This window comes from Sphaerodactylus townsendi, linkage group LG02, assembly GCF_021028975.2.
Source record: "Sphaerodactylus townsendi isolate TG3544 linkage group LG02, MPM_Stown_v2.3, whole genome shotgun sequence".
Classification (NCBI taxonomy): domain Eukaryota; kingdom Metazoa; phylum Chordata; class Lepidosauria; order Squamata; family Sphaerodactylidae; genus Sphaerodactylus; species Sphaerodactylus townsendi.
In genome coordinates, this window is record NC_059426.1 from 138244887 (window position 1) to 138272123 (window position 27237).

At 40.3% G+C, this 27237-nt stretch overlaps 1 protein-coding gene across 2 annotated transcripts in view; it reads right to left on the reverse strand.

Moving 5' to 3' along the window:
• BAZ1A (bromodomain adjacent to zinc finger domain 1A) overlaps positions 1–24719 on the reverse strand; it is a 53360-nt gene extending 28641 nt beyond the window's left edge. Inside the window, exons 1-12 of one of the 2 annotated variants that reach the window (XM_048484784.1) lie at positions 24632–24719; positions 23829–23977; positions 14405–14683; positions 11812–11955; positions 11117–11218; positions 10328–10415; positions 9258–9392; positions 5852–5954; positions 4533–4687; positions 3667–3762; positions 2807–2945; positions 980–1126 (exon numbers count right to left, since the gene is read on the reverse strand). In XM_048484784.1, coding sequence (XP_048340741.1) covers positions 980–1126; positions 2807–2945; positions 3667–3762; positions 4533–4687; positions 5852–5954; positions 9258–9392; positions 10328–10415; positions 11117–11218; positions 11812–11955; positions 14405–14683; positions 23829–23941 — 1501 coding nt within the window. In that variant the 5' untranslated portion in view covers positions 23942–23977; positions 24632–24719. Of the gene's footprint in view, positions 1–979; positions 1127–2806; positions 2946–3666; positions 3763–4532; positions 4688–5851; positions 5955–9257; positions 9393–10327; positions 10416–11116; positions 11219–11811; positions 11956–14404; positions 14684–23828; positions 24148–24631 lie in introns of those variants that run through there. The other variant, XM_048484785.1, reaches the window with a different exon arrangement.
• Between the last annotated feature and the right edge of the window lie 2518 nt (positions 24720–27237).

Consider the following 27237-nt stretch of genomic DNA (forward strand, 5'->3'; position numbering starts at 1 on the left):
AACTTTTTCTAGAAATGGACAAGTAAAACACAATAATGTGTGTCATAGTACATTTTGGAAAGAACATCAGAAGTCAGCAACTGCTGTCATCTGCACTATTCCCTAGCACCATTTACTGTTCATCTGTTTTTATTAAGAGTTACATATCTTGGAGCCTGGATGGAATGAATTTCAAAATCACCATTCATGTTATCTCACATGAAAAACAACCATGACATTAACTGCTTCAAAGCAAAAACTATTTACATGATCTTCCAATCCTTAACACTAACCTCAAGAGATCAACATTAAGTATTAATAAAGCTGCTTCCTGATGGTTTGTAACATTTCCACAACCATGTGAGCAACTCTGACCTTAAGAGGCTGTGTGCAGACCACCTTGTTGGACACATTCAAAATAAATGCAGCAAGTCACTGGGTCCAAAGTACAAGAAGCTAGAACTGGGGTTAAGATGAAAATACAGCAGTCATCCTTTTTTACTAGTAAGGTATGTTATGCCCATCATGATGCTAATTTTTTTTTACAAACACAATAGCATTTACACTTCCAATAGTAAAACCAATAAAATGTTCTGTTCAGGTCTAGGGAATGTGCCCTCTGTCATAATTAAACTAGCCTATGCAGTGTGCCGGTAGCATTCAAGGATGGGTCATGGTGTAGGTGTTTGCCACGGAACAGTTAGCAGAATTAAGAGATGTCCTTTGTTTGGTGATGAAGCACATATACCTTTTGGACTCTGTCGCATGGAAATAGCTTTTAAATGAAAACAAAGGAACTTGACACATTCTGAAATCCTTGATGTTTATGTAATAGTGGAACTTTTAAAGAACTCAGGATCACCACTGCAGCTTGCACCTAAAATACACCCTAAACTCAACCTGAGCACACTAAAGCAAAGCAAAGCTAATAGAAGACAGACTGCCATGCAAGCAAGTTAGCATGAAAATTCTTTTTCGGGCAATATCATTGAAATCTGACCTTTGGTCTCAGCATCAGCTATTTGGTCTTTGGCCACTTCTTCTTCTTCTTCAGTCATAGCTTGAAAAATGGCCGTTAGGAAGAAAAACAATAATTCACATAGCGGGCCTTCGCTGTCATTTCCTACAAGAGCTTCCTCTAACACTTCTGTAAAGAACAATAAAGACAAAGCACACTTAGTCAATTTATTCATCATGTTTTTGCATTTGTTTTTGTTTTTATATTTGTAATTAAAACAAGACAGAAAAAAGAAAATTAAAAAAATTACAACTGTATCAGAAATCTTAGAAAAAGAAAAGGAAATTGCATATGATATTACATACCACGAGCTAATAAACAATAAGTGATAACATCTGCTATAAACAATGAAGAAATATAATAACATGGAATGTAATCATCATAACCTAGCAAATTTCTGATAAACCTGATATTAAACAGTAATATAGGATGGATTATAACTAAATAAGATATAGGAAAAAAACAGATAATATTAATTACTATTATAAATCAACCTCTTTTTCAGCTCCCTATTTTTTTAAGTACAGTATAAATACTATGCTTTCCATTTATCTGGGAATTCTTTAATTGGTCTTCTACTCACAAAATTAATTATTTTTGCCATTATTGCATATTCAGCTAGTTTACATTCCCAATCCTCTTGGCATGGACATTCTTCTGATTTCCAATTTGCTGCAAGTATTGGCCGCTGTTATTATACATCGAAACAGTTCTTCTGAAATTCTTGAAATTCTTGGCAAAATGTGTAATAACATACTCTTGGCACTGATAGCAAATTTAATTTTTAAATTTTCTTTCCATTTTTTGGTGGTAAACATACCATCCACATGTGGTAAAAAGGACCATCCACTTCTTCATATTTCCAACCTTTCTTTTGATAATGCTTGTCTACCTTTTCCATATCCTTTGGAGTGGCACACCACCAATTATACACCTTATACCAACTTAATGTTTAGCTGGCTGTGAATTTGATAGCCTTTGTTCATAAGGTTTCCTACTGTTGAAAAGATAATTCTTGCTTAAAAATTTGAATCAATCTAATCATAATTGTTTTAGCTTGATTTGTTTTTGTATCAAATTGAAGTGTTAAGCTATAGATCTGTCCTAATAAATGTTCTTTTTGTTGCATTATCACCTTTCCAAATTTAGTCAACTCCCTCCTTGTGTTCATTCTGTGTGAAAATCTTTTTTAAATCTTGAAACTGAAAATACAATAGCCCAGGAGTAGGGAACCTGCGGCTCTCCAGATGTTCAGGAACTACAATTCCCATCAGCTCCTGTCAGCATGGCCAATTCCAATTGGCCATGCTGGCAGGGGCTGATGGGAATTGTAGTTCCTGAACATCTGGAGAGCCGCAGGTTCCCTACCCCTGCAATAGCCATTGAAAATTTTTGTCTTCGTCCTCCACCTTTTGCCAAGACTTAATTTCTCCTTGAGAGTTTATTATATTATATCTCCATATGTTAAAAAGTCATTGTAAGACGTCCTCCAACAAAATGAATAGAACATCTGAGAACATGAAAACCCTGTGCATGCATCTTGCTACATAGATTTTAAGATCAACATGACTGTAAGTGGCATACTTATATTAAGGAACAAAATTAATTGAATACATTAACATTATACAGCTAAAAGTCCATGAACTAATACATTATACAGCTAAAAGTCCATGAACTAAAGACAAATACAGCTGACTGCCATTATCAATCTGTGCCCTAACAAATAGGAATAAAGAATCCTTTAACACTAGTCAACCCTCTATGAGAAACAGAAATGTGAAAAACATGTGAAAAAATTAAGAAACTTGCCTAAAGTCACTCCATCAGGAAACTCATCTTGAAGATCAAAGAGCTCTCCAAAGGCATGAAGGAATTCCAAGACCATGAGAGCATCTCCGAAAATCTCAGGAGGTAATCTGGTTTTCACAGGGGTTGGAACTGGAAGTTCCTGCAAAGTAAATAAAAAAATGAATATTTATTGCATGTTCCAGCTATAGAACACCCAGCAGTTTGAAATGCAAAAATTTGCATTTTAATGGTTAAGCAACCTGCTCACATTTCTACTTTGCTTGCATTACTGTCAACTATCATTTGTTTTTCCAGTGTCCAAGCTCTGATTTCCTCATCTGCGGGCAAGACCTTCACTTTTTAAACCTTCTTGCGTTTATGACTTCTTGACTTTGACATTCAGGCTTGCTAGTGTCCTCTTAGATTTGATGCTAGCTTCCCTAACGTGAAGTATACACAGTTTCTGATCTTCTATATTTGTAAATTTGAGTAGCTTCCAAGGATTCAGAATCAATTTTGCCATTCTGATGATCTACATTTATGTAGAACCTTCTGAAAGAGAATACATTATAATTGCCCTAAGACAGGAATAAACATAAGCACCATTTCTGTCATCTAGAACTCTCTGTTACCTCAACACAGGCCTGAAGGCGCAGAAGAGGGATGACAGAACCGATGTAGCCCTACACAGATTTCAAAGAGCTAGGACTTATTCCTAAGAATGTAGGACACCTGTATGAGCTCCTACTTTATTTCTCTAACACACTGGATATAAAAAAAGTAATGCGGCAGCAAGTTGAATAATTCAAAGAATACACAGACAAACATCTCTTATGCCAGGGGCTCATACAACCCATACCCTTTCAAAAAGTCAAGGTCACCTTAAGATCATCACATTCCATGTCTTCTCTACGCTTGCTCCACTGTTTTAAATGCTCCAGGTATTTCCTTTTTTCCTCACGTAGTTTCTCTCTTTCCTGTAATTAAATTGAAAACTGATATCAAAGAGATTGCCCTGACCTGGATGGCTCAAGCTAGCCTAATCTCAACATCTCAGAAGTTAAGCAGGGTAGGTCCTGGCTAGTACTTGGATGAGAGATGACCAAGGAACATCATGTTCACCATGTGGAGGAAGGCAATGGAAAACCACCTCTGAATGTCTCTTGCCTTGAAAATTCTACTGGGTTGCCATAAACCAGCTGTGACTTGAGGGCAAAAACATATCAAAGAGATTAAACTGTAGCTTCTCCTTACTGTACCTGAGAAAACTATAAACAGTTAGAAACACTATTCCTAATCAAACTAGTCTCAGATAATTCCTTGCACATAAAGCTAGTATAATAGTTTTAATAGCATCCATCACAGCATCTCTTATGGGGAAAGGAGTCCTGGGTCAGTGATAGAACATCTACTTAGCACAGAGAAGGTCCTTGGTTCAATCTCCAGCACCTGACACTCTAAGTAAACAACACCGACTTTGATGAACCAAGGGTCTGATTCAGTACAGGGCAGTTTCACGTGGGTTCACGCCAAGACATAATTAGAACAAAGTATACATTATGCTACTGTTTGAAAATTTAAACTTTTGGCTTACACTGCATTTTAGAATTTTAATTTGTACTAGCTAGGTGGTTTTGGACAACAATATAATACTTTAAATGTAAGCCACTCATCTGCAAGGTTAACAATGGTCTGAGGCAAACAGCTCAAACAATCTTTAGGAACTTTACAAAAGGGAGCTCCTGACCTTTTCTTTTTCTATTTTTAGTCGCTCTCTCTCTTCTTTCTTCTTCAGCTTTTCTTCTTCCACCATCTTCTTTAATTCTTCCCTTCTTTTTTCCTTATCTTCTCTTTCTCTCTTCTTTGAATCTATTACATTTGCTTTCTCCTTTTTCATTTTTTCTTTTTCAAAAGGTATATAAGAGAAGCAAAGTTATTTTTGTTATGTGCATCTAGATCAAGTTTTCAAATAAAGACGAACAGGTGAACATCAGTCTGATCTATAAAATGCTATACAAATAAAAATAAGCAGGTATATAAAGTTTCAAAAAAGTTTCATCACCAAATCAGGAAAATTATGTTTTACTTCTCATGCACCTGGTTGTTGGGGCAGGGGACAAAACAACAGCACTGCTCTGAACCCTCTGGGGGAGAGCCGTTTATTAAATCGAATATATTAATTATAATGAATTAACTAACCACAGGTCAGTCTCAATGCTCTCTTTTAGAGCTACTGGCCCTTTACATTTAAAAGCAGCTTGGTGTACAATTGTTGCACACTGAGCATTCTGGAGGCTATAGCGTCTTCTGTACTTAATGGAACCTACCACATGCAGAGCTTTCAGAATGCATCCCTGGGTTAAATAAGGTTCTGTTTTTGAAGTTGCAAGACAGAATGGATCCCACTAGGACTATGTTGTAGAAAGGCTATGCTGGCAGGGGCTGATGGGAATTGCAGTCCATGAACATCTGGAGAGCCGCAGGTTGCAGACCCCTGGGCTAGACTATAAAGCTGGAGGAGGGTTAAAACAGCAATTCAGTGGGAGACATCCAGCCTCTGTAACGTAACAACAATCCTTTTGGGGATAGTTTAAGTTACAGGTGCATGCCAACACACACTAGGAACTTGGTTTTCTGGGTGACTTCACTGCTGGAGATAGCTTGAGCTTACCAGGGAAGACACGCAAAGAGCATCTGTACTGGGCTGACTGACTAGTGCAGTGGTATGATTACCCCGATTCATGAGAGAGGCTGTGCCTATCTGCTTTGCTTGCAAAACATTGCAGGTTCAATCCCTGATATCTTCAATTAGAAGGACTGGGCATTTGGTGATGCAAAAGACTGCTACTGGAGAGTTGATGCCATGATGCCAATCACAGTAGACAGTACAGATGCTTAATGGAACAGGAGACTTTATTTCCAGGTAAAAATGGTTAAGACTGGGCCATAACAATTTCCCTATTTGCAAATAGTACACTAAAAGTCTTGTCAGCTGCCTCAGCAGAAATCAATAAAATACATTTTACATGTACAAAAAACTAGTGCCTCACTCCCAATGGACCTTACCCATGATCTTCATTTCTTCTTTTTCTTTTTGGAGTCTTGCTCTCTCTTTTGCTGCACTGCTTGTGTTACTCGGACTAAGTGGTTCATCTACAACTCTGTCCTCCTTGACGGGGAATGGGAATGGGGAGAGGCGCACAAGATTTTAAATGGGCAAATAATTGATAACCCAAATCTTTCAACAACTTTGCAAAATTAAACACATTGAGCGTAGAAGAAGAATCCGTTTTTATACCCCACTTTACTTTTAAGGAGTCTCAAAGCAGCTTATAACCACCTTCCCTTCCTCTCCCCCCAACAACCTCCTTGTGAGGTAGGTGGGGCTGAGAGAGTTCTGAGAGGACTGTGACTAGCCCCAGGTCACCCAAGCAGGGTTCATGCATAGGAGTGCCGAATCAATTAGAGTTCTCCAAATTGGAGTTCACTATACCTAATCATGCCAGTTTAGTTATTAAGATGTTTATAAAAAGTGCCATGCTACATAGGACTTCAATCACTATGTAAGCTAAAAACACTATAATAGACAAGCCTCAAGAGAAGAAAATCTCATAAACCTAGTCATTCAGATAATTCATAAGCACTCCTGAATAGAACAGTTGAACAGCTCCTTGAGAAGACGGACGGTGGGAGGACAACATGACCTCCCAACAGAAACCCACTACATCAAGTTGCAGCAATCTATATAAAAAGCTAACCATCCGTTTGTTGGTGACTCCCTAACGCCAAAATGGCTGGTCGGATCGCCCCCAAATTTTCACATGACGTCCCTTCCTGTTGCGGGCAGGTAATCGGACCTTCAAATCGCCAAAAGTCCATACCTGAGCCAGGTAAAACGTCTTTTTCCTGGCGCACCAGGCCATGAAGCTGCCTCTGTTTAACTGTCACCCTTAGAATGTTTGTGCAGCCTGTCTGTGGCCTGAGGCCTTGGTATGAGGGCTTAGAATGTTCGCGCAGATGGCCAGAGATGAGCAGTGAAAACAGTAAATAGGTAATACTGTTAGGTAATACGAGTGGAAGTGAAACACATACACACTTTGCCGTGTGAGACATCAGGTGGGGTCCCCCACCACACATGCAGGTAATTTTCACTCTCTGTGCCTCACCCACTACTACCACACAACACACATACTCTCATTCACATCCAGCTCATCCTCACACACCTCACTCTGCCCTCCCTCACATCCAACCACCACTTACCCACTTCCTCACCCATATTCGCCACAGCTCTCTTTTACTAAAATCAAGCTGGAGTTTGCCTTTTTCTTCTAAGAAAATCCGCGGGTGGGGGCGAACCAACATTACTGCCTCTGCTTCTTTTGCACATGGCCCTTTAAAAACCCAGGGAGCTGGCCTAGATCTGAGCGCCTCACCATCCTGCCTCTGCTGCCTGACTGGGATAGCCTCCTTGCCCCAGTTCTGCCTTATCCAAGCCAGGACTGTGCATGTCAACCAGCCTCATGGACAGCGAGATTCGAACTCTGGACAGTTCCGTTGTGGAATGGAAAGGGTTACCTTATACTAAAAACCAAGACAGCACCATACAATAATGTGCATTGAAAAGGAAAAGAGGGATTCCATTTGACCACCCCAAAAGAAGAAGAAGAAGAGGAGGAGGAGGAGGAAGAGGAAGAAGAAGAGGAGGAGGAAAAGGAGTAGTAGTAGTTTGGATTTATATCCCCCTTTCTCTCCTGTAGGAGACTCAAAGGGGCTTATAACCTCCAAAGGGGCTTACAACCTCCTTGCCCTCACAATAAACACCCTGTGAGGTGGGTGGGGCTGAGAGAGCTCCGAAAATCTGTGACTATCCCAAGGTCACACAGCTGGTGTGTGTGGGAGTGAACAGGCTAATCTGAATTCCCCAGATAAGCCTCCACAACTCAAGCTGCAGAGCTGGAGATCAAACCCAGTTCCTCCAGATCAGAGTGCACCTGCTCTTAGCCACTATGCCACTGCTGCTCCCAAAAGGTTATGCTGGGGATCATTGGACCTGCATGGACATCTGTGTGGGTTGCGGACTGTGATGAGAAGGACAATTGCCACAGCAACACGTGGCGGGGCCCCACTAGTGACAGATAAATATTTGGAAAGGGCTGTTGCCGAATATACCCTCCATAATTGAGGAGACAGTCAACAAAAGTTGTTGGAAGAAATGTAAAGTGCACACAGATAAATAATAGGAGAGGCCCAGTTTCACATGCATCAGTTCCAGTTTATGAAGAATTTCTAGATCAAAACCAGCATTTTAAATTTAACTCAGGAAGCTAATTCTTTAGAACAGGTGAGGTGTAAGTAAAATATTTACACCAGACAGTAACTTCCTTACACCAGACAGTAACAGTAATGTCCGTGCAAAATGTGGAGCCGTCATTAAGGGATACCCCGCACAGAACACTTTGTTATGTTCATCTGTAATAATACGAATAGATCAAATGAATACAAGAAGGTTCCAGATCCATATCCTAAGTATAGATAACTACAGAACTTTTCGTGACTGCAGTAATCTGCTTTAAAGTTGGCAACCCAACTCCCTCCAGGATATCATTCTTGCCAACCAGAATCATTCTGCCTGTATAAATTCCATTTCTGCTTTCTCCCGCACAGCCACAGCATCAAAGTATGATGGTAAAAGCTGCATCTTTACATCTAATCAGACAAAAATGAATGACACCAACAAAGTGTCACTCCCCAAATGCCCACCTCAAGTAACCATGGTAACAAAACTAAGTGATTCACAGTATCAAAGGACAGCCATATCCAACATCTGAAGACAGAGATTTCCCACTAGAGTTGGATCTATTCCAAATCCAGGCCTAAAATCAATTTGAAATGTATCAAGGGCAGATGTGTCATGCAAAAAATTCCAGTACTGCACAGCAACCATCCATTCAATAGCATTGCTTGGAAATGTCAGAATTGAAACTGGTCTACAATTGGCTGCATCACTCTTTATCAATGATATTTTTCCCTGTAAAGATGTATTTATAGCTTATTTCAGAACGTACCTTCCATTACCCAACATCATACCTTGCCTATCTGGAGGAGCAGAGGGATAAAATTTTATCTGTAAAAAAGCTTGCAAGTGTCTCACAGCCAACGGCTGGGCAGTAAGTTAGCAGCTGTAAGACAAATGGTTGGAAGAGTAATTATATCACTAGAAAATTTACTCTGACCAAGACCTTCAGTGGGGTAGCCAGCTTGGATAATTTTTCTTTGTGATGCCGAACAGGAAGATCACGTTGATCTACACAGCCAACCTGATTTTAGGAGGCATGGTTGCAAGCTCCACTTCTGCCCATGGATCTTGACAAATTACCATCCCTCAGCCTCATACTCCCATTGCAGTGACTTGCTTCCAAGCTGAAGAATACAAATCAAACAATTCAGAAGTAGGAAGAACCACGTTACTTACCTGATCCTCAGTTACCATCTTTGGAGGTCTCCTTCGTCGCCTGCTTGAAGGACTGAAGACAAAAGTGGGTGGATCATCAGGAAAAAAGTAGGAAAAATTTTGTTCCGCGATCTTGTATTTTGCAACAGATCTTGCCTTGGTAGAGAAAGGTGAAAAAATAATTTGTGGTTTACATGTATGCACTAGCTAGTAGTCCAAGGACAAAGAAGCAACTACTTCTATTACCCACCAGGTTTTCTAGTCCATTGCACAGAACCATTCTTGAATAAGAGAGACTGCTCAGGGACTATAATCTTAGGCCCCTTCCGCACATGCAGCACAATGCACTTTCAATCCACTTTCACAATTGTTTGCAAGTGGATTTTTATATTCTGTACAGCTTCAAAATGCATTGAAAGTGCATTATTCTGCATGTGTGGAAGGGGCCTTAGTTTAGCCACAAATGGAATGTTACCAGAGAATAAATTATACCACTAATGAAGCCTCAAATCTAATTTGAAATTATATTAATAGCACTGCAGACATGTTAGAGAACAATCTGGGGCAAACAAATGAAAGCATAACATATAACCTTTAAAAAAATTCCTAACAACCACCAACAGAATGAATGGGCTTCTGTCACATTTTCCTCTGCTTCTGCAATCCCTTCTGGCTGCAGAATGTACATTCTTGGGGCTGTGGGGCCATCATGGCTTAACAGCCAAATGTTGGGAAGAGAGGCCAAAAATTTGCCTATGCTGCCTCTCCTGTCAGCGCCACACAAATTCTGTATGGACAATGGAAAGGGATTTTGAAGTCATAAATCTTGGACAAATTTACAGTCTTAGTTAAATAAACGAAGCCTACAATCCTATGTTCATTTACACGGAAATGGACACTTGTTCAATTCACGAAAGCAAGTACCACTGAACCCAACGGACTTACTTCATGGTAGGTCTGCCAGTTCTGCCAGTTCTATTAGACAAGCAAGCTGCAGATCAAAACATTAAACTGTATACAGCCCATTTCAGATTAAGTAAATATTTTAATTTATCTATTCAAATTTCAGCTTTCTTACTCTCTTTGATTACCTTAATTCTAACAATGCCATCATGAGATTCACAGTGCTGCTTCAAGAAAAGCTTAAGTCTGTCACGAGAAAAGAGATGCTTCCTTCGGCTATGGTACACGCCAAAAAGAAAAGGAATACATTATGAAAGGATATCATTACCAATATTAACACTAAAATATAAAATCGCTGAGTACAGAGTTTTTTTAAAATAAATTTAAATTTAGTAGTAATAGGCAACTCCCAAGCAATTCTAATAAGAAATACAGATATCAAGTGATGCATTCCAAAGCAGGCCCCGTCTATAGCTTTATTGCAAAAGAAAACAAAAGCTATTTATAAGATCTCATGCAGTGAATAAACTGAGCTTTTGCATTATACAGACCAGGGGCAGACAACCCCAAGGACATGTGAATATAAGCTATACAACATACAATTTTGCTTAACACCTAGAGTTCGATCTGTGCCTAAGCATGGGGAACTGGCATCAGAGGAGACGGTAAGAGGTATGGCTTATGCCAGACATCACCCTCCCAGACCAGTCCCGGGAGCAGGGAAAGTTCACAGGAGGCCAGTGGGGCCTCAAACGCCGTTCCCCACCCAGGCTGGACTCCTGGGCCCCTGGTGACACATAGGGAGCCGGGCAGTATGGAGGCTGTAAGTGAGGCTGGGAGGGGGGTATAAGTGGGGCCTGGAAGGGCCGTGGGGGACCATTTTCTGCTGGTATGCCTCTGGAAGAAAGCAGCCCATCTCAAGAATTGTTAATCTCATGTTCAAACAGATACAGATGACTATAACCAGTAATACTCACCAAATCTGAGATGCTTTCACTGTAACATATTCATATAGCTGTTTCTTTAAAGGCTTCACTTTATATTTGAACAAAGATGAGTCAATTATGGCTTTTCCCTTCCTAAAAACAAAAATTACTTCATTGCTCAAAAGAAAATATTCAGCCATTATTTAGTAAAGAAATGAAATGAAATTAAGCTTCAGGATGCTGTCTCGAAAGTACAAAGCACTGTCTCATTGGTTTTAAATTCAAATGGTCTCTGTGAGCACAACTAGAAAGGAGGGGGGAAATTTAACTGTGTATATTTAATGTATTGTCAAAGGCTTTTCACGGCCGGAATCGCTTGGGTGCTGTGTGGTTTCCGGGCTGTATGGATCAGGATCCTCTGAAGATGCCAGCCACAGATGCAGGTGAAACGTCAGGAGAGAATGCTGCTAGAACACGGCCATACAGCCCGGAAACCACACAGAACCCAAATGTGTATATTTACTTTCACACACAGAGCATATCCAGGAATGAATATTAACGAATATTAAGCAAAAATATATGATGTAAGATATTTATAAGATTTGGGAAAGCTGTAGTTCTCTAACTACTTAGAAAAAATGCTTCTACAGGCTTATATGAAGAAATTTTGCACAACGCATTAAATGACTACATTATGTTAAGTCTTTGAAAACTTTAAAACATCTACACTTCAAGTATGAAATCACCCATTTTGTGCAGGACTAGTATCCAAGTCTGAGTCATCACTATCACTAATGATGATAGTGTCTTCATCTCTATTGCTGGCATGGCCATTAGTCATTCCATTGTGATGCAATGGTGCTTTAACTTCCAATATCTTACAATGCAACCTGAAATAAAGCATATTCAGTCAATTAGAATGCAGGCAGATTTAGTTGATGGAATAAGTAACTAACAGCCCAATCCAGAGGTACTGCAAGCCTGCCCCACTGCCTACAGAGGCGGTGTGGGGAGGAGAAAAAACCCTGCCAGAAAGTTCTCCATAGAGCTCAATAGACGTATGCCACCCAAATAGGTGCTGTAAGTTCAAGGGCCGGGGCACTGCACTCCTGGCCCCAAACCCCGGGAGGAAACAGACAACGATCAGGTCCACTCCCATTGCACCAACGGGGCTGGTGATGGCATGCAAACACTGATGCAGTGCTCAGTGCAGTATCTGGGTATTCTGGAGGGGCACTGCAGCCACCCACCACTGTGTTTGCCCCTCTGCCGGGGGCAGTGCCCTGAGGAGGCCATATCCACTGGTGCGAGGACACGCTGCCTATGCAACACAATTCACCCCCTTTCCCCCCACCCCAGATTGGGCTGTTAAACATTTTTCAATCCAGCATTATAACCTAGCAAAAATAAATATGCAGCAGAGTGCTTTGACATCAATTTGCTAATGAGATTTAACAGATTAACCTCTGCAATTTTAACTTCATTATCTATGTTCGTTTCACCTCCACATAATTCTATAATAATCTACTACAGGTTGGATCTAAACAAACATCCACAAGTCACATTTTGCCAAGGCTTCAGAAAGTGCAGGTGGAAGAATTTATGCTATGTTATACCAGTTAAGTCCTCCAACAGTTCTCATGATTTTGCATGCTCTTCTGACAACTGAAAAAACTTGGTTTTAATTTCACTTTTCTTGAACAATGCTCTAGCACAAGGTGTAGAAAAAACTGTCCCATATGGAAGACACCCAGTTCTTTAGATCCAGTATTCTAAATATTTCAAGTGCATACTTTAGTGCACTACCATATTAATACACTGAATAAGCAATGATCTATCATGGCAACCAAGCCATTAAAATAGTCTGTTTATAAACTATTTATTTAGTTATTGGTATTAATCACAATACTTCTTGTTTTATCAGAGTGGTAAGTAAATAGTCTAAATAGAAGGTATTGTTTGTTGCTTAAACAGTTTGCATGAGTTTAACAGAAATTAGGAAAAATTCAAGGGATTTTATGCTACTAACTACCTACACTGGCAATTCATCCTTCTTTAGTATAGTTGATGACCTAAATAAGTAAAGATAATATAACTGTTTATCTAATCTGATCTTGATAATGGTCCTTTCTTCCCAACGCATTTAAGTCTCCATCTGGTATACATGCATATCACTCAAATATGTATACACACCCCAAATAGGTGGCTGAAGACAATCGTATAAGGTCCAGTTCAAGAAATTTCTTATACTGAGAAGCTGCATTTCCAGATCTGCTAATCACAGCTAGAAGTACAGCTTTTTCCAGCTTTATAACAAGACCTGATTCCATGTCAATGCACTGAAATAGATGCATTCCTTCAACAAACTGGGGAAACAGACAACTGGGCCCACAACAGCTTTGCTTATCGCTATCCCCAGCTTCTCCAAGGATATACTTCTAGACCAGTGTTTCCCAACCTTTCTACCTCACTATATTCTAATTATTAAATTCACTGGAGAAAAAAATCTGTTCCACAGTAGATGCACTCACACAAAACACCATGAAACATAAATAAAAATTAATTCAGCCAAGCTGAAATAAATAGGGCAAAACACTTTTTTCAGCTATGATTACAATGTACAGGAACAGGCAGACAAGTGTATTTCAAATTTTAGACTATTTCTTTAATCTAATACATAATTTTATGGGGGGGGGGTAAATTATTAAGAGGCAGGAATTTTAAATGTATTAGAGCAGGGGTGTCCAACTCTGGTGCCCCAGATGTTCATGTACAACAATTCCCATCAGCCCCTGCCAGCATGGCCAATTGTTCTGTATTAAGGTAAACCAGTGATTCTTAACATTTATTCAAGTACAGTTCTCCAAATTCACAACATCATTTATGAAAATATTATAACTTTCCCACTGACTATGGCAGCTCAAAGCATCTTAAAACAAAACAAAACACTGGCCCTCCACAACTAACTTTGGTTTACACTAAATTGGTTTCTGCATTCATGTCTGAAACAAGAATTAAGGTAACACTAGTGCCAAAGGAAACATAATACCAGACAGTGGTTAAAGTTAATATTGGAAAGCAGAGGAAAACATTCTGTCATTTTATATTCTTTTTATATAGATTTATAATCCACCTTTCCTATAAGCTCAGTAGCACAATATGCAGAACTATACTCCATACGCACTAGGATAATGCTGAGTATTAGTCAGTGAATTAGTGAATCTATTGAAGTTGTCTTAAGCCAGGATACAAGGAATTGGATCAACAGCAGCTCAAACCACTCCAAAATAACCCTGTCAAGCACGTCTATTAGGACAAGCGCATATCAAAGAAACCTACCTTTCACCATTATTCCTAAGTATTTCCACAATTTCTCCAACAAAGTAACGGTCTTTGATATAATCAAAGATATCATCACAAACTTCATGAAGTCGTGAGCGACGGGTGAGAGTAACCAAGTACAGAACTGGAATAATAAGAGGCTCTGGAAAGTTCTGAAGGTTTTGTCTGGCTTTCTTTTCCGATTCTAATGCTTCCTGATATGTGAGTCCAGGCTTGCCTGTAACAGCACAACTCCACACAAGGCTGTTACACAGAATGGTTCGTTCAAAAAAGTCACTGAAAAAAATTCAAATACAATACATTAAAAGAAGGAAAATAAGTGAACTCTACCAGTTACTGCTCACACTAGGTGGGAAAGCCTAATATGTATTTTTCTGGTGAATTCAGGACTGAACATTCTCACTCTGGAATCTTTATTGAGGTTTAACAGCCCACAGGCCAAACAACAGAAGAAATGAATAAATAGAAATAGCAAAACTACATACAGCCATGACAATTGTGCAATTTTTGCTGCAGCCACTTAAAATAACCTTAGTTTGTGAACATCTGAGGTAGCTAAGCATTTTAGCAGTCACTTTGCAAGAAATTTCTCCCTGGCTCTGGCATATTTTGGGCAGTAAGACATGCAACAATTAATCAACTAGTAAGGGACAGTCACAAACATGCTGTTCCGGAGCTGCCTTAAAGAAACAAAATGATTTTTCATCTGGGTATTGCAGAATGCTATTGTATACCACTGCCCCAGGGAACCGGTAGCATACAAAAGTAGTGCAGAACTGCAAACTTGCTGGGTATTTGATTCCTTCATAAAAGCGAGGAACACTGCTTTCCAGCATCTTTAAGCAAAAGGTTCTAATTGTATATGAGGTTTTTCGATAATTAGTGATTTTTTCCTTTCTGCTAGGCTTCAAAGGCCTCCATGAGCTAAGCTGAGTAATTATGTAATCCACAGCTCTGTCTCACAAGAACCAATACTTCCCGCAGGCTGCTAATCAAATAAATACTGGAATATACAGAATTTAAGAGAGTCAAAGTAGGGTAGTGGTTAAGATGTTGGACCAGGATCTGGGAAACTCAGGTCTGAACCCCCACTTTGCCATGGAAAGTTGCTGGGCCTGTCATACACTCTCAGCTCTGACCCTGGCGAGTATTTGGATGGAAGACCTCAAAAGAATACCATGGGCATGACATGGAGGTAGGCAATGGCAAACCACCTCTGAATGTCTCTTGACTTGAAATCCATATGGGGTCACCATAAGTCAGCTGTGAGTTAGACGGCAAAAAAGAAATGTTTACCTTTGATAAATTCCAGAAAACTTTATTTTCTGGAATTCTAGAAAACTTTATTTTTAAAGTAGACCAAGAAAATCTCCATTTGGGCACTTACGCCACAGGGGTCACCTATTAGCTTTAACAATGTGTCACAAGCTACATATCCTTTCATAATGATGGGATGTTTAAGCATCAGTAGGCACTGTCTATTTTTCAATGATATTTTGACCACACTTAATCAACAGATAGTAAAAATTTCAACAATACTGATCAGTTCCAAAACAGTTTTAAGTGAATGTATTGTTGAAGGCTTTAAGTGAAGCTTCTGTACCAGTTTGCAAGTAAATACATCATGTCTCTTGAGCCCCATTTTATGAATTGTAGAAAAAAACACATTAAAACCACAAGATGTCAAAATAATTTTTAAAATTTGTTCATTCATGATTTGTTCAGTTCTTATTGAGCAGCAGAATTTTTGGGAATTTTGAAACTACAGAAAAATAAAATCCTTTTTCCCCTGAAAAAGAAGGGCTGTGGGAGGAAAACTGAAATATATGCAATACTTATTTTCCTGTCAAACTTGAAATTTTACTGATTTGTAACTTGCTTAGCATATAAAATGGTAGTATTTCGCACATATATGAAATTTAGGAGTATATCAGATTATCACAATCTGTAGGATTACAGCATGTTTACAATACCAAAAAACTGAATTATTTAATAATTATTTAATAATTATTTAATTATTTAATTTATCATTAAACACATTATACTATATTAATTGTTGACAAAATTATTAACATTTGAACAGTAAACATTCTATAAAATCTTGCATAAGTCCTTAGAAGATATGGGAATTATCATCACCCAATACTGTAGATGAGTTTACACAGGAATTTGCAAAATATACATAAAACCTTTGCTTTAAAAAGATCTTATTCTAAAAGGGGGAAACCAATAGTCCTTCTCACTGTTCCCCAAAACTTCACAGGATCCCCGCCCCCATACGTTTGAAAATATTCCAATTTTCTCTTGAGAAAATTTTTAAAGACCTACAAAAGTGGGGAGAAAACAGTTTCCCTCAACTAATTTTTCCAGACCTTCACAGTAACAAAAAATCATTCTCAATAATCAATGAAAACAGAGAAAAAAGAACTTTTTCCTCTTTTCCCCAGCTTTCAATTTATACAGAAATAACATAAGACCTAGCTGCCTTCTAAAATGCCTATACTTTTTCAGTGAAGGGGGTGTTTTTGAGGATTATATACTACATCCCTAAAGAACGGTCACCATTTAGCTGCAAGCTAATTTTCTGCAGCCAATGCACTTGCTGACCATGGGTCACCCAGCCATGTGAACAGCCTGGGGCTATGGCAGGCTCATTTATCCTACCTGTTTCTGCAGAAAGGACCCACGGCAAGTTAAGTCAGCAGACACCCCCCTAAAGAATAGAATACAAATGTAAAAGCCCAGTAAAAGGTTTCTTCTGTTTCTTTCCATGGATGCTTTTCAATGCTTCCATTAGAAAAAAGTAGAACTTTAGGGTAGCATTACAAAAACATTCCTATGAAACTTCCTCTTTTAGAATGTGATAAATGCTTGTGAAAACAAGATTTGACTTATTCAAAATATAAAGTATGGAGACTTTCTTAATGTAAAACAATCCACAGTATTCTATGACGGATGATGCCTGTGTACACCTTAGGCAAATGGAACATATTATTATGATGTTTGCATAAATATGACTAACTTTATGGCCAGTTTTCTATCATATATGGTATTAGCCTGCTGACAAAGTCATTGTTTAATATTATGAAGTTTAGCTTGATCTATAAATATGCACTAGTCCTATTGTGTTTGTGGGAGATCATTTAATGCTTCCTGTGTCTATTGCAATGTTTGCACCTCTTTTTACTTACCTCTCAAATTGCAAAAACTAAGATACATATGCTAAGGAAGCAAAGTGTGGCAGTTTTTCTATCCATATGAAATATTTAGTATATTCACAATTTTGAAGAAAACTAAAGCATTTATACTTTTGAACTTAGTATTCTAAATAGTACAATTTTATATGCTTGCTAGGTAAATTATGTATGTCATTGTATTGCTGAAGGCTTTCACGGCCGGATTCAACTGGTTCTGGTGGGTTTTCTGGGCTGTGTGGCCGTGGTCTAGTGGATCTTGTTCCTAACGTTTCACCTTTGGCTGGCATCTTCAGATCCACCAGACCACGGCCACACAGCCCAGAAAACCCACCAGAACTATGTATGTCATGTTTTAAAGCAGTAGAATAAGTATTATAGATATTTCAATTTTCCTCAATCTTTCAATTTTTTCCAGAACCTGCTGGAAATTTTACCTATCCACCCTTGAAAAGTATTCAAAAAGTTCAACTGACATAGAATGCTGTAGCCAGGGTGTTCAGTGAAGTGGGCTGTAGGGGTCATTATCACTCCAGTTTTGGCTTACACAACACTGGCTTCCATTTTGTTTCCAGGAACAATTCAGAGAGCTGTTCTTCATCTTCAAAGCCTTATATGGTTTGGGACAAACATACCTGAAAGATGACCTAATCTGTTAAACTTGCCTGACCATTCGGATCATCTTTGGAGGCTCTGCTTTGGATGCTCTCACCTTCTGAGATTAGTAAAAGGTAAAGTTTCCCCTTCAGTCGTATCCAACCCTGAGGTACCACTGCAAGCAGTGATTTTATAGGCAAGCCGTTTTTGTGAGGTAGTTTGCCATTGCTTTCCCTGGCAGGTGGCAACTTGGGAGAGGGACTTCTCAGTCTTGGCACCAAAGCTCTGGAACTCTCTCCACAGGGTGATTTGTCTATCACCTTCTGTGCCATCTTCTGCCAGTGGGTGCAGATTGTTTTGTTTCAACTGGCATTTCCTTCAATAACACCTTCTTCCTAACCAATGTTTTATGTTTTGTATGTGTGTGGGGGGGAGGGGGGATTGGTACTCTTCTTAAGCTGTTTTGATAAAGCATGGTTGGGAGAGTTTTATTTTAATTGTTTTATAATATATTTTCTCATGTATGTTTTAAATTGTTAGCTGCCTTGGGCAGAAAAGTGGGACATAAATTTTAAAATAAGTAAATAGTAAATAATATGTACTGTAAATCACCTGCCATGTTTCCAAAACAAAAATATACTATGTATGGTGATATACTGGAAGAGCCTCATGACTGTTATGCCAGCCATCAAATCTTGAGTTATTCCTGATAAAGGTGATCCTGATACTGACACCAAATAAATCCTGAACATTTTAAACTCCTTTACATCTGCCTTTTCCAATCTCAACCTCCTTCTGATTTCTTCGTTGCAGTCTGCCCTTTGGCTGATGATGGAGCTAAAGAATGGAAAGCCTTGAACAATTCTAATTTCTTCATCATCACCCTTGAAGTTGTGTAATTCAACAGACATCATTACTTTTGACTTCCTGATATTCAGCTATAATCCTGCTTTTGGCTCTTTCTCCTTTAACTTTCAGAAATAATCGTTTCAGCTCTTCACTGTTTTTCCGTCAATAGTATCATCAGCATATCTCAAATTGTTAATGTTCTTTCCACCAATTTTCATTCCCACTTTATAAACCTTATCCAGCTTTCCTTAATGATATGCCCTGCACGTAGACTGAAGAGACAGGAAGATAGAACACATTCTTGTCTGCCATCTTTGCCAACTGGAAACCATTCTGTTCCTCCATTCTGTAGCCTCTTGTCCAGAGTACAGGTTGTGCATCAAAACAACTAGTGGTAATCTCAGAAAATCAGGTTGCTGCTGCTGTTTGCAGTGCTTAGCCCAGTTTTGGCTGGTGCAGCAGCTGTGCCTGAAGAAGCACAGCCAGAGCTTCTAACCACAGTGATTCATGTCTTATTTACATCTAGACTGGATGATTGAAATGTGCTCTTATTTAGGGTTACCCTTGAAGTGTTCTTGGAGGCTGCAGCTGATGCAGAATGCTGCAGCTACATTGATGGTTGGGGCCACTTAGTAGGATGTGACCCCAATCCTACAGCAATTACGCTGGCTTCTGATCCTCTCGTGAACACAATACAATGCGTTGTTTTTGATCTTTAAAGCCCTGTTAGCTTTGTGACTGAAGGAGAATCTTCCTCCATATTTTCCTGCCTGGGAACTAAGATCACAAGGAAGGGGCTTCTTGACTAGCTCGTCAACCAAAGCAGTTTAGCTGCTGGGTACACAGGGCTTTTTCAGTGGCAGTCCCATGGTTATGGAACAACTTTCCTAGAAAGGTGAGCCTGGCCCCTCTTACTCTGTTTTTAGAAGGAAACTGAAAACAGCTTTATTCATGATGGTTTTTGATTACTACTTCTGCATATAGACAGTTTAAAACTATTGACTTTCACTAGTGGTTTTATGCATTTTATTTCTATTGTAAACTGGCTTGAGTTCCTATTTGGTAGCAGGTAGCTAATTAATGTTTTAAATAAGGCATAAACATAGAATCATAGAACTGAAAATGCCCACAGAGGTCAACCAGTTCAACCTCTTCCTCAATGCAGGGATCAGCATGAAGCATCCCTGGCAAGTGTTACTCCAGCCGCTGAATGAACACTTATAATGCCTAATGCACAGAACCCAATGGAAGCAATCTTTTTATTTGCTGTCCTTCTTGCTTTACTGAAACATAACTTTTTGACATAGGTAAATACACTGGATTATAATACATGTACATTAATCCTCCAATAAGTCATGAGACCATGATACAGAAATCCTACCTTCCAGAGTAAGGTATTGCCAAGTGCCAACAGTTTTTGACAAGGAGCTGTGAGTCTTAGTATTGTGGAAGAACATTATTATAGAGATCTATACTCTGAGACATGGCACTCTCTGAGCTTACTGATAAGATTTTTTTGCTTAGATAAGGAGGTTATTATTAGAATAAATAACCTTAAAAAAGCAAAATTCAGTCTCATGAACAGGATGTATGTCCAAACTTTAGAACATGTGTAGTATAGCAGAGAAGATTTGGGATTGGCTCAGGAGATCTGGTCCAGATTTCTACCCAGTCAAATTTATTGGATAACTATAGCCTAGTCATTATCTCTTCACTTTAGACAGTTTTATGAAAATAAAATGAAGCAATAAATATGGTATCATGAACTTTTTGAAAGTGTGAGTACAGAATCATTTATTCTTATTATTTCTTTCAAAAAGCATTGTCTGTTGGAACAGTCAAATATCTACAGCTGAAAACAGAGCTCTACTTATCTTTGCACAATTCTCCTGAAGACTTAAACAAAAAAAATTTCAAGAAGTGGCCATAAGCTTAACTCATCATTTGAACAATATTCAGAATGAATTCATATTTTTGGCACTGAACAATACTTTCAAATCCAAGCTGCAGCATCAAAAAACCCACATAAAGTACACAAATATTCTGTAAAGATACTTGGGAACTCTGAAAAGTTTGTACTTTGTAACTGTGTATTATTTGTGTTTACACCTAGCATATTGTCGAAGGCTTTCACGACTGGATTCAACTGGCTGTTGTGGGTTTTCTGGCTGTGTGGCCATGGTCTGATAGATCTTGTTCCTAACGTTTTGCCTGCATCTGTGGCTGGTGTCTTCAGTGGTGTATCAGAGGGAAGTCTGTTACAGACAGGAACAAGATCTACCAGACCACAGCCACACAACCAGGAAAACCCACAACAACCAGTTTACACCTAGCCTTTAAAAGAATGTATAAGATGTATTATTGAATCATGTCACTTCTAAATAACAAACTGTGTATTGTCGAAGGCTTTCATGGCCGGATTCAATTAGTTGTGGTGGGTTTTCTGGGATGTGTGGTCATGGTCTGGTGGATCTTGTTCCTAACGTTGTGAAACAGACTTTTCTGTGATACACCTCTGAGGATGCCAGCCACAGATGCAGGCGATACGTTAGGAACAAGATCCACCAGACCACAGCCACACAGGCCAGAAAACCCACCACAATCAACAAATTGTGTCTTTTTAGAGCTCAAAACATTTGTCCCAAAGACTTCTTCTACCCCAATAGGAAAATCTAGCAACAGTGTCCCCATGGCAAGGTTAGACTGTGCATGTATCATCTGTCCCTGGGATGACCTCTGACACTGAACAGGTTCTCATTCACTTTAGCCTATTTAAATTGAATCAAAAGATAACCAACTTTTTTTCCCAGATCACTACTTGAGTACCTTGTACAGAGAACAAAGAAAAATAACTCAATATTATTTAATCTCACCCTTATGGTTTTACAAGATGAAGTCTGTTTGAGTTACAGACAAGTCTATACATGAGAACAGCAAGGTGTGCTCTAATTTTATACATTGCAAAAAAGAACAAAAAACTCAGTTAAATCATGAAGGTACACATATATTAAAAATGCAGTATTACAGACCAACCAGTGTCAAGTCCTTCTACAGTCCGTTTATATCAACAAGGATAAGAAGTATACATTTAAATCCTTTCCAGTAAAGGAAATGGGACTTTGAAGTGCTTCCCTGTGACAGGATTGCGCCCCAAGCCTGTGGCGAGCAAAAAGGAGGGAGTGGTGAAAAGGGAATCTCATTTCTTATCTATCACAAAGAGTTCGAGATCAGAATAATTTTGTCCTAAACAGATTCCCTCAAGTAGCTTAATGCATTGTTAGCCAATACCATTACCCCTGTACAAAACATCCTGGAAAATATGTTGTGATTAATGACACTTCACAGAAAATGTAAAATAAATCAACCACACTAAGGAATTTAGTTGAAATTAACTGTTAACTTTGTTTAATATAGCACTGCTAATTTCCAGATGGGGCCAGGATATCTTCTGGCATTACTCTGTTCTCCAAATTCATCAGCTTCTCAGCAGAATATGGCAGCTTTGGAGGGTTCTCTCTATGGCATTACTCTACACTGAGGTGCCTCACTTGCAAAACCCTGCCCTCCCCAAGATCTCCCCCCATCCAAATCTCCAGGGATTTTCCAATCCAGAGCTGATAACCCTAGTTTCACATCAGAAAAACACTGCCTGATCAGCAATACTGGAAATTCGATTGATCAGTCTTCCTTTTAACAGATTAACTAACACAGCTCCACATAAAGAGGCAATACTCTATAAACCAGTTGTTCTACTTTCACTTTAGGTGAGTAGCAGAAACATTTTAAAAGCCAGAAAAATAGTGTTAAACTCAATAACATCTTACTTCTGGAACATGACTGAACAATTCCGACACAAATGGTTATTATTCAGTTATGTAGCTTCTCTCACTCGACAAACCTTATAATTTAACCACAGCACAACTATAGCAAAGCTATCAAGAAATCTCGAGGCGGCGGGGGGATGGGCTATAAACATGCTAAGGATGCATGCCGACAAACAGGTGCAGAACTCTGTCCGAAGGAGCAGAAATAAAGACATTGAACGCTGCTTAAAATCCCGAATGGAGCAAAAGTGAGGAGAGGAAATTCAGCAGCTCGTGAACTGTTAGCTTTGGGGCTTGTTGAGATTTTGAACCTAAACCCCAAACCCGATGAATTAGGCAGCGGGGAGCCGCCGCCGCTAGGGCGGCTAAGAGACGACGCGTTTTGCTCCCCGTCCTTCCAGCTGCCGGGAAAACAATAGCATGAGGCTGCTGACACCCATCAGGCAGGCAGGCAGGCAGCCCCGGCCGCCTCAGCCCGAAGCCTTGGCCTACACAGCCGTTGATTCCGTGACAGTTTCCGCGCCGCGCCTCCAAGGGGGAGGCCTCGAAGGCGCCGGGACTACTACTACTACAACACCGAGACTCGCACTAAGGCCTAGTAATAGTCCCGGCCGACATGAGACGAAGTCTGGGGTCCGTGGCAAGCGCCAGGGTGAAGGCACCAGCCGCCCCAGACAGCCAGTCTCTCTCGCCGGCCCCCAAAAAACTTTCCCTCTCCCCCGTCATGGAGTAGGTAGACCCCCGCTCCTCCTCTCCTCCCGCCCCGAAGAAGGGGTGGGGGACGGTCAGCGGGTTTCCCCGACCCCTCGGAGGGAATTCCCTCCTGCTCCTCCAGTCGCGGCCAGGTGTCAGCCGTTTGCCGCCGCCGCGCTCGCCTTTCAAACTAGCCCGCCAGAGCCCGGGATGGGGGGGGGGGGCGGGGGGGGAGAGAGAGAAAGAAGTCGCAGCGCCTCTTACTCGTAATCCCTGAAGATCTCGTTGGTGACCTTGCAATAGAAGACGTGCTCGTCTGGCCGCAAGTCAGCGGGGGGTTTCTCCCTCACGAAGGGCTTTCGGTGTAGCAGCGGCATAGCCCGGGTCCTAATTGCGTTGGAGAACGGGATGGGCTGGAGGGAGGGAAGGGGGAAGAGAAGAGAACCGATAAGTAAGAATAAAAATGAAGAGTAGTTTCGGTAACAGCCGGCGACTCTCTTTTGTGCGCTCCTGACACGACGCTTCCTCGCCTAGAACTGAACAAGCCCTCGATGCGTGGATCCTTCTCTTTCCTCCTCCTCTCCCCCCCCCCGGCCGCCTCACAATGGGGCCATGACGCCAAGCAGCAGGCGGCGGCGGCGGCCACAACGATCACTTGATCCCTCCCCCCCCCCCCACCACTCACAACGTGGTCCCGGGTGGGAACAGAGGGAGGAATCTCCCCCGAGCACGCGCCGCTGATCCCCCGCTGGCTTCCGACCGGGTTTGGGACGCCTCGTTCCGCACTCTTCGAAACGCCAACCAAACAGGGAGGAAGGGGAAGGGTGGGGGCAGCGCTTTGATCCTTTATCTGCTCTCTCGCCCAGCTTCTGTCAGGATTTACTCCCTCGCCGCTTTCAATCCCGTGTGTCCTCCCACCAGTTTGATATTTAATGAGGTCTTCCCCACCCCCCAGCTGGGACGAGCTTCCTCCTGTCAGGATGTTCAGAGAGTGCCCTTTTCTGTCTTGCCCGACTGGTCTGCGAGGCAGATTTGACCCTCTCCAGGTTGCACATTTCCCCTCCTACCTGATTTGTACCGCGATTGTCCCTTCCACCTGGGTGTCTTCAATAAGGCTTTCCTCTTCTTCTTTCTTTCTCGCCCCTCCCCACCCGTTTTCTTCCCCAGCTCCGTGGAAGTTTTTGATCTACTACTTACAGCTCTCAATGAGGAAGAGCTGTTGGGAGGAGCTTTTTTTTCGACTTCTTTCCCCTACATCTTTATTGGCCGCTCTCCGCCTTTCCAGTTTGTGACACACAGGAAGACAAGAGAGCTACGGTATGAATTAAGGGATGAAACACTCATCCTCCATTTTTGAATTAGTAGCTGAAAAGATGTCTGAAGGGTGTCGAGGCTCTCGGAGGCTTAGCCTGTGCAAGATTCTTCGTCATTAAACATGGTACCTAGGAGGCAGATAAATGTGTGATCGGATGCTAGGAAATATGAAGGGCATGTGTGTGAAAAGAAAATTAAAATAATAAAAGATGTGCATTAAAAATGAAAATCTCTTCCATAACTAACATTAGGGATTTGAATGAAAGGGATAAGAGCTGCAGGAGGGGAACAAGAGAGAGAAACGGTATGTTCAGTAGAGAGCACTTATTTATTAAAACACATCACCATGTGACTATATTCCCAGATGTTCTTGGTGTGCTATGTCACTTCAGAATAAAATACAGATACTGTATCAAAATAATTTTATTGTCCATTCCAGTGTATACTGTGCTGTCAGAAGCCATGTCAACTCCATTTCTCTACAGGAAAGCAACTTTCTAATTGAGAGCAAAGGTAAATTATGAGTGGACCTCAGTCTTTACCTGACAGAAACAGGATTTACTGTTGCATTGCACTGGCACCCAACTTCTTAAAAATGCAATTTTGACTTGGAAAGCAGATATTAGAGTTGTTGCTTGGTGCATATGAATTAGAACTGTGACACTACTTGTGTGTGAGTTTATCTCTTTTTAAAAATAATTATGAGATACACAGGTAAAGTGGGAAGGTAGCACATAGGCCCAGAGGCAGGCACTACTAATCCCATAGCAAAGCCTCATCAATTCTTCCAAGTGGTAGCAATCTATTTGGCATCCCACCTCCTCCCCCTGATTACTTCTTTATTGAGTTGCAACACTTTGAAATGTTTTGTTTTGGGCAGCCAAAATGCAAGGCTGCCCTGAAGTATACCTTTCAGCCTCCTTACAGATGGGTGAGGTTTTAGAAACCTTTTTAGATAAAGACTAATGGGAGTCTCCCTGCATGGCTCAACAAAACAGCACAATCCATTACAAGGGTGTTATCTTAAGCAGTTTACATCCTACTATTTAATTAGTGAACAATGAACTTCTATTGCCGTATATGCATTAAAAAAGCACAGGGGTCTTTGTCCACCCCCTTGAAAGGTGGGATACAAAGTAAATGGGCTCCAGGCTATGGCCCAGCCTTGAGATGTTTATTCACATTAGTCACCATGTTATATCTATTCATCACTAGTCATTCAGCCCACACTGATTGGATTTTGTATTCACTTGTGATCAGCATGACAGTATGGCATCCTCACCAATTCACTTTGCATTACTTAACCTTTTGTCCTCACTGTTTTAAATAAATTATTAAAATGTGTGTTGGAGGGTGTCTTTCTATAATCAGGATATCTATAGACTCATCTGACAAAATGGACTTTAGCTTCATGAAAGCTTCAAAAAGTGTGTTACACTCCAAGGTGCTTTAAGATGATTTATTATTAGTATTAGCTCTTTGGAACCCCTAGTCTTGCAGAGTTCAAATTCTAAAATACTGTTTCTGAAAGTTCTTGCATAGCAATACTTAGGGACAAGCAGTCTAGCAATACTAGCAGTCTAACAATACTTAGAGACAAGCAGTCTAACAGACAAGTTGTCTAGTAGTGCCATTTAACCTTTCTAAGTCTTGACATCAATTAGAACTCTGCTAAGGATGGTACTCAGAGTTATCACTTGCAGCCTGATTTTATTAAAGAAGTGCAGGTAAAGGCTTAGGGGCACACAGGATAGGGCTGTTAACAGTCTACATCCCTTCTCCTATAAAATAGTGAGATGACACAGTACTGTGCAGTCACATGACATCAACAATTGTGGTCTTGAAATTCTAATTGCTTGCAAATGATTTTAGGAGTGTAGTTGCTTTAGCAGTCACCCAAAAATGCTCCAGTAAAACTGTCAGATTAGGATTTGGGAGACTCAGGCCAATCACCCTCCCTCAGCCTTCCCTACATCACAGGTTTCAGACAGCAGCTGTGTTGTCTGTAGTAGAACAGATAGATTCAAGTCCAGTAGTACCTTAGAGATGAAGTAGATTTTCAAGGTGTGAGCTTTGACTCTTGAAAGCTCATACTCCCAAAATATTGGTCTCTAAGGTGCAACAGGGCTTGAATCCAGCTGTTCTATTTCACTGGGTGGTTGTTATGCAAATATGACAGGAATGGAATAGCAACCGAAGCCACTTTGAAGCAGCAAAGTTATAAATAAATAACAGATAGTGTTTGTAGAATTACAGTTTGATGGATCCATTTATTTTATATGATTTCAGAAGCACAAATAGTTACTATGTATTGCCAATGTTTATGAGTTACAGTACCTCCCCCATTCCTGACCTGAAT